This window comes from Lupinus angustifolius, chromosome LG11 (genome assembly GCF_001865875.1).
Source record: "Lupinus angustifolius cultivar Tanjil chromosome LG11, LupAngTanjil_v1.0, whole genome shotgun sequence".
NCBI classification, from domain to species: domain Eukaryota; kingdom Viridiplantae; phylum Streptophyta; class Magnoliopsida; order Fabales; family Fabaceae; genus Lupinus; species Lupinus angustifolius.
Genome location: NC_032019.1, coordinates 1,232,449 through 1,244,728, shown reverse-complemented (window position 1 = coordinate 1,244,728; position 12,280 = coordinate 1,232,449). Strand labels below are relative to the sequence as shown.

General features: G+C 31.0%; 2 protein-coding genes across 2 annotated transcripts; one reads left to right on the top strand and one right to left on the bottom strand.

Moving 5' to 3' along the window:
- Nucleotides 1,404-3,140, top strand: LOC109360979 (putative phosphatidylglycerol/phosphatidylinositol transfer protein DDB_G0282179). Its single transcript, XM_019606233.1, has 5 exons — nucleotides 1,404-1,549; nucleotides 1,642-1,743; nucleotides 2,368-2,534; nucleotides 2,804-2,958; nucleotides 2,990-3,140. The coding sequence occupies exons 1-4, from the start codon at nucleotides 1,453-1,455 to the stop codon at nucleotides 2,909-2,911; spliced, it is 474 nt and encodes a 157-aa protein (XP_019461778.1). The 5' UTR covers nucleotides 1,404-1,452; the 3' UTR covers nucleotides 2,912-2,958; nucleotides 2,990-3,140.
- LOC109360980 lies at nucleotides 4,874-6,432 on the bottom strand. The gene is made up of 2 exons (XM_019606234.1): nucleotides 6,304-6,432; nucleotides 4,874-5,506 (listed from the first exon to the last, which is right to left on the bottom strand). Exon 2 carries the CDS (start codon nucleotides 5,502-5,504, stop codon nucleotides 5,070-5,072), a length of 435 nt encoding a protein of 144 aa, XP_019461779.1. The 5' UTR covers nucleotides 5,505-5,506; nucleotides 6,304-6,432; the 3' UTR covers nucleotides 4,874-5,069.

The window sequence follows — 12,280 nt, the reverse complement described above, 5'->3', positions numbered from 1 at the left end:
AGGCAAAAACAAAACTTACATTGCTTAGAAATAAATAGAATATGCGCTTTGGGGTCACATTTGGAAGGATATTTTGTGAATTTGTGGGTTGAAGGTTGAGTTGAGAATTCATTGAATTAGGATAAACTTGAGAATTTGAAGGTTTTGGATTATGTGTTATTATCTTACTACAAGATGGAGTTATTTATAATGGTTGAGGTTTCTATTACATTAAATGGAGTATGATCCAAAACATGCATATCTATTGCTATAAAATTATAAGATCTTTCTCAATATTGGCAATGGTTCGAGTTCAAGAATATGTTAGATTTGGATATTGCTATAAGTTTTGTTTCAATCAAATCAATTTAAAGTAACTGAGATTGAGAATCCATGGAGATTAATTTAAAGATTTAATTTCCTTTTCAGAACTCCAACTATGGGTTACTAAAAATATATAATAAGATTTAACTCTAACTTCGGATATGGATATGGTTTATTTGTAAGCTTAATCTTCGCACAAGATCTACTAATATAATTTGAAATCTTTTTGGATTGCACTTAGAAATCAAATAAATGGATAACGAGACAGGGAAGATAAAAAAAGTTAAAATCTAAACAAATTAAATCAAATCCTGGAAATTAAAATCAAAGATGTAGTCAACCAATGCTTTTTTTTTTTTTTTTGTTTCTCACATGTATCTTTGCACTAGAAACAATTCTGTCCGAGCCGGGAATATCAACCGGTACATGGGGCTAACTCTCCTAACAAACATTTTTCTCATCCACAAGACTCGAACCCGAGACCTTACTTAAAGGAAATCAAACATATAACTACTTGACCTAACACCTGTTGGTAGTCATCAAATATTTGTGGGCATTGATATGATTTAATTCTGTGTACAAGATTTAAGTCTAAATTTTGTTGTTGACATCTGAACCTCGTTAATTGGTAAATATATACAAATGCTCAGAGTTATGAGCTTTTTTGACACCCAACTCAATTAATTTTTTATTATAAATAAAAATAAAATATGAAGAGAAAAAATAGATGTACTAATGTTGTAAGTGTTTTATACTACTGTCATTTATATTTAATTATCATTAAATACAAATTAAATAATGTGATTAATATAGTGATTCTGTTAAATCTTTATACTAATAGTACATAAATAATACACTGAAAAATTAAATATTGACGTCATTTGGTTTTTCATATATAGTAATGTACATCGTGAAACTATAGTTTTGTTTTTCTCATGAATAACATTTGTATAAGATATTCATCATGTCTCACAACAATTAAAAAAATAGCATACATTGCACGCGTTATTATAATAATATTATTTGTATATTATATTATGAACTCCCTCAGTTATGTTCTAATATAGGAAGTATTAAGAGAAAGTAGTGACCTTGGTTATATACTTCACCCACTTGGCCACTTTCATTCCATAGCCATAGCCACTAATCATGGCAGTTAAATCTACTTCAATGCTCTATCTCCTTTCATGTTTATCATCATTCTTCATTTTGATGCTTTCTTCTTCTCATGCTCTCAAATATTGTGGTAACTAATCACTAACTAAACTATCTTCTGTTCTTCATTGTTTTTGTTTACTTATTCATTCTTTAACATTCATCATTCATGCTTCATGTCAGATAAGAATGCAAACTATGTTGTGAAGGTGAGTGGAGTAGAAATATTACCTAACCCTGTGGTGAGAGGAGAACCATTCACCTTTAAGATTGCAGCTTATACTGGTATCACATTTCTCTTTCTTTTTTGCATCCCTCAATTTCCATTAACCTTTGTCTTTGTAATTTCATTATAATGCATATGTTCAGCATCTTGTTAAGAGTCTCACATTGATTAGAATAGTAAAACTCAACGTGGTAGTTAAGTTATGAGGTTCTCCACCTAATAGACTAGTTTTTTGGGTTGGACTCTCCTCGTGGGCTAAAGTCCTAATAATTAGTGTCTTTCATTGAGAGTTGCAGTCACGAAAATAACTACTTATAGGCTGGATTAAGGTATATTACTAAACACTGATAAATGAGTGAAACCGCCAAAAGAGAAAGGGTTATCGTCAAGTCAGTGAAAGTCACCGTGGACGACGTCGAGCCTTAAAGGGGGTGATAATGTTAGGAGTTTCACATTGACTAGAATAGTAGACTCAATGTGATACTTTAAGTCATGAAGTTCTCTTACCTAATAGACTAGTCTTTTGGGTTGGACTCTACTCATTGGGCTTATGTCCTAACAATCTCTTGAAGACAGTTTTGTAAGAAGTAATGTAGATTGTTTGGAGCTGCTTCAGTAAGTTAAGTTGTAAATTATGAACTTCAATAAATAGTGAATGGAGATGGTACATAACTTTGATGCAGGTGAACCAATTCAAAGTGGAGATTTAATATATGAAATTTCATATGCTGGAGTTGAAGCACCACCTGCTACATTTCTCCATGATCTTTGTGAGGAATCATCATGTCCTGTTCCTGTGGGCCATTTTCTGCTCACTCACACTGAATTATTGCCTACAGTTACCCCACCGGTTAGTATATTCTCTTTAAAGTGCTGCAGATACAACTTGAGTGTTCTATCTGTTTGCTCTGTAGTGGATTCTTTATGAGACTTGGACTTGTTTTCATTTTTCTTGATAACCACATATTATGATGTATGCCTTTTCCAATTTCCTCAACATGTTATTTTCCTGGTCTTGTCTTCTTCAATCATCTAAGTTACAACTTTTCTGTTTTCCTTTAACATTCAACTTGTTGGATTCATTGCCAAGTCTCCATTTTAATTGTGCTACTTTTGCAGGGCACCTATAATGTGAAGCTGACATTCAAGAATCAGAATGACAAGCAGTTAAGCTGTATTATCTTCCCCTTCAAAATCGGTGCTGGATCTTCGGTGTCTGCTATCTAATTGTTCAGCACAAAACTGATCTCAAATGCTACTTCAGTTTTGTGTGTATTGGTGTTTACTGTTTAACCTCATGTGAACTAGTGAAATGCCTTTAGTGCCATGCTGGGGGTTATGAGTGTAATGTTTTTTCAACTACAATACTATCTAGCATTCTAGCCTGAGGAGATGTGTCTGATATCTCTTTTGTGCTAAAATCTTCAATAAATTTGGCCATTTGAAGACACTAGTAGCTGGTATCAATTACTGATAATTAGACAAGAAAAAAGTACATGATGTGAAATTTGTCTGCCTTACAATGTCATACATTTAGAAATTTGATTTTCTTTTCAAAAGAACCAACCCTGATTAAATCAACCAACAATAACCAGATTAATTTGTTACTAGTAAGATCAAAACATGGGTAAATTTAACAACAAAAAGAAACTAGCTGGAGCCTGGAAATGGCATACATGCTCATTGGACATTTTGAAGCTTGCATGAGCTTTTATACTCTGAAGTTTCTTCTCTTAATTAGAAGGGTCCGTAGCATATAATTTTGGCAACATAAGAAATCCTCTTGAGAATCTTTCAAGAGCATATGCACCTTACACCCATTACAACTTTAGCAATATCAAGTTGAATGAAGACATTTCAACAACTCTTCATAGTTTGGCTGGTTGTCTTTTACATTCATTGAAAATATTGACTGTATATAGAAACCAAATTTCCCAGTACATTTACCTGGCCTCCCAATATTCCCATCTCTAAAAGCATTGGACATTTCATATAATGGGTTAGCGGAAAGGTGCCAAAGGGTGATGCATTGCCATTTAAATTGAAACCTTTTAGAATTGTGGAATTCCAAAGTCATTTGGGAGCATATGTGCCTTAGGCTCACTAGACCTGTATAGCAACATATGTTAGAGAGAAGAGCTTTCTGTGATAATTCATTATGTGTTTGCTGCAATAATGTTACTGGATAAGGACCAAATTACTGGAACAATACCTGACATAGTGACATGTCAATATTCACATCACATCCTTAGAAAAACTGGTGTTGTTTCACAATCTACTAACTAGAAAGTTACCTGAAAAATATTCCATCCCTATCTCAATTTAAGTATCTGCATTTTTCCATTCAGCAATTTGGAAGGTGTGATAAGTGACTCCCATTTTGTGAACAGATCCTTGTTGGGGGAGATATACTTAAGTTACAATACATTAGATTTCAAATCATTAGTCTTTCTAGATTTGTGTGACAAATCTTTGTGAGGAGAAATTCCATCCTCTGGCATGATTGGGATCTTTACTTGAACTTCAAGTTTTAATATTGAGGAATAATAGCTTAACGGGGATATTTGCCTTTCTCATTGAACAATTGTACAAGGCTAATTATGCATTTATGCTAGATCCACGAAAGAATAGATTATCAGGACAATAGCAATACATTACTACAATTGGTAATGTTACGCTTACGCATGGATCATTTCTCTGAAAGTCTTCCTCAAAATCCTTGTTATTTAACAAAAGGTTCAGTTCTTGGATCCCAAGTGAATAATCTATCAGGACAAATATTCAAATGCTTGAACAATTTTACCATAATGGCTTGAAATAATTTCTCAACCAGAAAGATATAGCCTTGTCATCTTTCTCCCTCTAATCTTACTCTTACATATTACCTTCAGTTGAGAATCAACTGATACGTTACAACTTTAGTGCTTTCCGTTGCCTCTTATTTATTTATTATCTAAATTTTTTCTGTGTTCTTAAGAGCAAACAAACATTTAGTTCTTGTATTCATTTGTATCATGTAAGTATATAGATGTGTGTGTTCGGAGTTCAATATTCTACCCGGGATTTGTGGCCGTTTGTATCATGCCGTAGTATGTCATGTAAAATGGTATTTAAATTTGGTATCTGCCATATAAAATTGGTCTAGATGAACCCATTGGGAAGTCAAGTTGCTTTGCAGAGCATAACAAAACATAAAAACTACTACAAAAGCATTTAGGATTAACATTTCTCTTAAACCATGGTAAAATATCCCAAGTATGCATCAAATTGGTAGGACATGCAGAACAGGAAAACTAAAAAAACAAATCTATTACAAAACTTACTGACATTTACCAAATATGATGGACATTGCATGTTAGTTTATGTGACCTTCATGGCAGCAGCATCAATCATCGTCACCATATGCTCGGAAACTATAACGTTCTTGATATGGACCCATGAACCAGAGGTCAGCCTCAAACCACTTCGGGTACCTGACTAAGTCTCCTGCCAGAAACGTCATGAAACGCTTGCTCCCTTCAGGCACAACTCTCACTTCCCCTTCTTCTATATACACTAGTTGGTCCACCTGCCAATCCCAAGGCAACTTAGTTTTTCCTGTTTTCCACACTGACCATCTTGAAACTCCAAGCTCAGCTAGCCTTTCAGGAGAAACTTTCCTTTCCACTTTGATCTTGTACAATTCCTCCAAGGATTTTTCGGTCTTCATTGCTTTTATGCAACTCCTTCGCATAGAAGCATTACCTGATTTTCTAATTTCCCTGGTACCGAAGTTGACAGGAGAATAGGTGAAGGTTGATGCTGTGAACAAACTTGCCATGCCTGTTAACAATATAGATTCAACATGCTTCCCTTATTGAATGGCTCAAATATGCAAGATTTTAAGAAATTCAAAGATGTCCAATTTTAATGATTTCTATTGAATATAAGGAAAAGGAACCAACACATTGGCCCCTTCTACCCACACTGTTAACTTTTAACTGTTATAATAGGATGATAATCGATTACTAATCAATTACTATCCCACATACAGCCACTACACGTCAATAACCAGTACATTATCAATTGATATAAAACATGGTTTAGAAAATTAAAACTAATAATGCTATTCATGAATAATTACACAAACATCATTTTATATCTACACAACTTTGACCGTGTAATTACAACCAGTCTTATCATATTTGCTGCACATTTACACTCTATCACCTCATGTATTGTGATGTTGCATCTTATAGTTTACAGCAAGTATGACAAAAGGAATAAAAATCCAAACTTTTCTTGAATGGAGTATTTGATAAGTTAGTTCTCTTGAATCCTAATCCCTTCCTCCCATTGTGGTTGATTTTTTAGAAGCTTTGAACAAGTACTAATATGAACTGTTCCCATTCTATGTTATTCAACAGAGCTTGACATCAAACAAATTAAGGCGTCGAAAATTTTCAATTTCTGAAGTGCAATACATGATTCGTTCCTATTCTACTGAATCTCTATAATAACAAAACCTGATAAGCTCTAATGTTCAACCACAAAACTCAAAAAATTAAGCTTAAAACAAAGAAGAACACTTGAAATTGGTAAAGCAAATCTGAGAACATGATAACAGTTTGAGAAATTACCTGTTCATAAAAGAAGAAGTGTTGGATTTGAAGAGTTTTGTTTCGTTCTCATAAACCCTCTCTGCTTATTCAGGTTTATCCGAACACTTTAAACCTTTATATATAATCTCTTCTACTTTTTTTCACGTTTTTTTGTAATGATATTTTTCATTTTTTCTTCAAAAATATTATCATTTCGCGTTATTTTTTGGAATAATGTTTTCTTATACCAGTGTGATAATAATGTATTTCTTGGGAAATACATCAGATTTTTGAGTTTAAAATATATGTGTTGACGGTGTAAAAATTTACACGGTAGCATATCATTCATCATTTATTTATATTATTTTTTGTAAAAGAGTCAATAATGATTAACAAATTAATGATGAATGACTTGCTGACAGTATAAAATACTTACTTAGTCAATGTATACATATTAAATCATTAAATCTTAATCCAGTTTTAATTACCTGTTGACACTTTGGATTAATCTTTGAATTTGTGGTAACAACATGTATTGAATTATTATGAAGGTTATTTGTAATTGGTTTATTTTTGTGGATATATATTTTTGGTCTTTTATCTTTATTTACGTTTTAATTTTATTATTTAATTAATAATCTGATTTAGTCTTGTAACTTTTAACATTGTTTCATCTTTACTTTTTTTTGTATTATTAATTTGATGAAGACTTGGATTTGATTATTTATATTGATTGAGTGAAATCATGAAACACAATTATAAGAGATTAATATGGCACCTTATGTTATGGAAATTCACTTCACTATATTACAAATGCTTTAGATTCGAACATTTGTAGTGAAATCTCGAAGATATTCACTCTGACCATTATTACAGGAGAGATTAAGAATTCAAAATAATTTAATTTGGTTATGTTTCAATTTTAAGAAGTTGATTATTTAGGTTATAATTCTAATTCTAAAATGAGTTCCAAACATGAAAACTCATAAATTTCAATCCTCAATTGCAAATATTTTTTCTCTAATTATCGACTTGTTTTTACATTATAGCATCCTCTTCCACCATTTAATTGTTGATGCTAGCTTGTAAGTTAGCATCACCTCTCACCTATTATTCATATGCCAAATCAATTTTGGCAATGGGAGTTTTGCTAAATATTTAAGCACTCAAAAGTTTATTGTTAGAAATATTAGTTTCATTCTATCAAATACAATTAATTTGAGTTTCTTAACAATTATTTTTAGAGTAATATTTAGCAAAACCTACGAAAATTATTCGTCAAATATTATTTAGGTCATGATGAATACTCCAAGAATATTGAATAGAAAAAGTAACAATGTATAAAAATAATAATTAAAATGTAAAACTATATTTATTAATATTTTTTGGTACATTCTTTCAATTATTTTTTGCTGTGATTGTTACTTCAAACAAGTATTACTCTAAGAATTAAACAATTAACCTTTTGTTTTTTTAACAAATCTAGTGAAACTTAGTTGAGCAATGTCTGGTTGGTTTTGATCATTTATCTAAACTTTAGTTTCAGCATTTGGCCGTAAAGTTTTTCTAATTTTTTAACTAATGCTACAAAGTAAATGTGTGAATATGTTGTGACACTTTGTATTTATTTTTCAACTATACAATTATTTGGCTGAACCACGAGGTTCAAAAATGAACACGCGCACACCAAAAAGGCTAGAAGCTGGAGCTGGTGGTGCCCTTGGTGGGTATACTGTAACCAGAATTAGTAAGTGCACTTATTCCATTTTGTGGACCACAATCCCCACAAAACCAACCCCACTAACCTACAAATTTTTAGAAAACCCATTTCATCATTTTATTATCTTCAAAGTGAAATTATTAAAATGGAAAAAATGGTACAAGATTATTGTTTGTAATATAGGATGAGTGCATGTGACAACAAATATTCTTGTTTGTAATATAGGATGGTGGAGTTTTCTTAATATTTGCATGGTTGTTGTGTGGAGTAATGAGGTATTTAACACAATGCTCAAAGGTTTTGTGGGCAAGACTCTAGAGGAGCCATCATGAATGAATGAACTTGAATAACAATGCCATTTTCAAGAGAAAATAGAGGACAACACTTGATGACAAGTTACATGTCAAATATTGATTTCTTTTCCCATCCAAATGATGTTTCACTTCGTGTTCTAAGCCAATCAAAATACTACACTTTATTACTTTTCGTATTTAAAAAATTTCTTTTATTCACATGTTAATACGTGATTGGCTCGGGACAGGAAACAAGGCACCCTTAGGGTAAGCCAAGCCATGAAGCAAACAAGCTGATAGTATGTCATAATGTAATTGTGATCTTAAAATTTTGGCCTCTGAAACAGAAACTTTCATCAAGCCAAATAAAATTGCATAAAACTAAACACACAAACTCAAAGTTAGACTTCCAAATCAAAATTATCTTTACCATATGTACACCAACTTTCTAGTCTCTACCATTCTACCTAACCATACAAAGTAAACTTCAATTCTGCTAGTATATTATATTACATATATATAATATATGTATTTCCTGTATATGACATAAATAAATTAATGGAAATTAAAAACATATTCATCATACTATATCTGGAAAATGGGTTAATTATTATGCACTCAAAACCTGAGATTAAGCAAGCTAGCTATCTCTTGTTGTGTAAAGGATTGGATCCTGTAGGGACTCTACGCTTCTCAGACTTGAATTGTCTACCTCTGCTGCTGATTGGAGAATTAGCCCAAGGATGAAAAACATGTTGGTTTGAAGTGGAAGGGCCTGAGAATTTGTTCTTCATGGCATGAACTCTTTGTGTAAGGAATAGAAGAGTAAGGAATATGAACAAGTTGAAGTGTTTCTTCATGTTCATAGTTTCAAGTTTCAACAATAATGCTAGACTTGTTATTAATATTATGTGTATACTTATATAATGGACATAAGGTTATAAGGTTCAACATCTGCATACTACTAAATCTAGAGATATTCGTGAGATTTTTTATAGTGGGTCATGGCTTCATTGCCGTGTGATTTTGATCAAATGGTCAATGATAGTTTGATATCAATATCACTAAGTAGGGTCGTGGGGCCTATTGTGGGGCTTGTTGGTAGGGTAGCAATATTGAATGAGAGACAGTGACACATAAAAGTGTATATCAAATAAAATTTGACACACAAATGTAAGGTACACATTACTTTATACCTAACAGGAGAAAGTATAGTCAAAATATAATAATATATATAAAGAAGATCAAAGTAGAAGTTATATCAGCTAATCTCGCATAAGGCTCATTACCCTAATAAGTTTTTGGAACATACTCATATTAACATCTAATTATTAATGTTCGTTTTTCTTTGTTCTCTTATTTTTTTGTCAACTGGGTGATACAATCTTCAAATTGTCTATCCCTATGTTAATTTAGGATTAGTATGGATAGTACCATTTGTTCTCTTAATTATTTTATCTCTTGTTTCACTGCTCATAAAAAACATCTAATTATCATAAAAAGTTAGCAATATGAAATATAAGTATCTGAAATTTATTTTAAGAAAACTAATTCTAAAAATATAAATAATAGTTGCACATATTTTTGTTGGTATACATTACATATATATCGACCATAATTTACTTATATGATATATATGTGGAACCTTGAAAATAGAGAGAAGGGTTTGTTTGCAAAGACTTTTAAACTTTGGTAGGACAATAGTACCCCCACTCCATTCACCTCGCATAAGAATCAAAACACTGAAATCGTAGTAAGGGTATTTTAGTCATGACAAGTCAAATATGATCAACGCACTCAAGTTAGTCAACTACCATATACAAACATGAGCATGTTACTCTGTCTCTAAATGAGTAAATCTTCTTATACCGGATCAATTGAGTTCATTCAATTAATATAAAAATGTTAATTTATATTTATAGAATTTTTCTTTTAATTTAATGATACTTTCTCATTTGATTGGGATAAAAAATTTGGACAGAAATGAGAACAATAGATCTCCCTAAATATTGTGAGCCACGCTTCCCATATTACTGGCTGGGTGAGGGCATGTGGAGTTGAATTCAATTCATGATTTGTGAAATAATTTATTCACTTAACTAAATTTGACATGATCATGATCTAATTAGTGATGAAGTTTGAAATTAATTTAATTTGATATTCAGATAAAATATATATTAATAAAAAAGTTTAATTTAAAAATAATTAAAAATAATTAAAAATAATTAAAAATAATTTATTATTAATTTGTATAAAATTACATATTTTAATATATTATGACATAAAAATCAACCCAAAGTATGATTCGAATTATACTAAATTTTAGGAAGTCACGGGCCAATGTTATTTATATGATTAATCATATAGAAATAAGATAGATAAACACGTAGAAAGAGACAATATTATACTAAGTAGAAAGGTTACACTTACACACACTCCTATATTAGGGACATTATATATAGTGGGTCTAAGGCATGCAGGACGTGGAATATGAAGATTGGTAATATTCATGAAAAATAGCTCCCCAACACAGTGCATATATTATATATACATAGACTTGTTAAGTTGTCACACTCCATCAAAATCTCTTCCAACTCAATTATAGTTTATAACAATATATTATTATGGGTCTTGTAATGTAGATAGTCATATTTTAAATCATTGTGTCACGTATCGCACGTAATTATTAGTATAATATATTTAGACAAAACATAGCATTTTAATAATGAGGAGGGCATCAATAGTCAATTACAAATCTAGTGGATGATTTTTTTCCTCACAAGTTATCAATTGGGGAAAAAGGCAAAAAGGTTTGTCCTAAGGGTTTCTATAAAAAGCCATTTTCTTTAGCTTTTTGGATTGTGGTATAATATTAATGAAATAGAAAACCATTTATAACGTAAAGTAATTTTATATGTGTTATGACATTGTTGTTTTACACCCAGAGTGAAAAGGTTATATTAGATGGCCGTTAACTCAAGCTTTTAATTATGTCTAATCTAAGATAAGTCAATGGTCAAGATTTCTAATATGAAAAATTAAGTGACACAATTAGTAACTTAATAAAGAAAGATATATAATAATGCATGAATAAAGATGAAAACCCCTCGACGGAAAGTTAATTAGGTATAATCTTTTTTTGTTAAGCAAAATGTATTAAAATTAGCATAAGGGGTTTAACCCAATACAAGGAAAATATCAAAAGTTGGTCTCTTTAGAAGAAAGCAAAATATAAAATTTTGGGTCATTAATGATATAAGAATTACTTTTACCAAAAATCAGATCCAAGATCTAACTTTAATCAAATTCATAATATGAACAAACAAATCGAAGGCCTTCCAGATTACGTTTAGTGATTTTATCATAGCAAATGAAGTGTGAAAGAAACCCAAGTCACATTTTCTGTTTATGAAGTTCAAAGAGAAATAATGAAAAGGTCAATAGAAGGCACTTTTTAAGCTTTTACGGTTCAAGACTATCACTTTCTCATGCAACTAAGAAAGAATTTAGGAATGTGTTGCCACTCAAATTTCGTGGTCGGCTCACAAAGGTAGATTAACTTTCAAGTATGTGTTCATGAGTATATGTATTTTATTAATTTCACCGACTTTAAAGGGTCATAGCAAATTGTACCTAATATTACATTCTTCGATTATTACTTTTATTAAAAAATCAATCATCTTTTATAGTATAAATGGTGAATGATATATATTAATAAGGTAAAAAACTGAATTCACAAACTAAGAATTTCAAATGACAAACTTTCAACTAACAATGCATTGATTTAGTGATGTAAAACACTGCTAGATCACATGATGATTAAAAGGTTAAGATTTCAATTTCTAAAAGTGACACTTGTTAGGACGAACAATCACGAAATCCGAAATGGATTAGTTCATTACTGAAAAAGATGATGAAATATTCATGGTATTACAATAAAAAATGATAAACCTTCAATTATTGAATGAGTAGGATATATTATTAATCGAAAAAACGTCTGTTC

Bases quoted from the DNA above. Each gene is read 5' to 3' on its own strand.
- LOC109360980 (XM_019606234.1), bottom strand. From the start codon at position 5,504: ATGGCAAGTTTGTTCACAGCATCAACCTTCACCTATTCTCCTGTCAAC.
- LOC109360979 (XM_019606233.1), top strand. From the start codon at position 1,453: ATGGCAGTTAAATCTACTTCAATGCTCTATCTCCTTTCATGTTTATCA. The intron at 1,744-2,367 runs GTATCACATTTC...ACTTTGATGCAG, and splicing joins TAAGATTGCAGCTTATACTG to GTGAACCAATTCAAAGTGGA. The intron at 2,535-2,803 runs GTTAGTATATTC...CTACTTTTGCAG, and splicing joins TGCCTACAGTTACCCCACCG to GGCACCTATAATGTGAAGCT.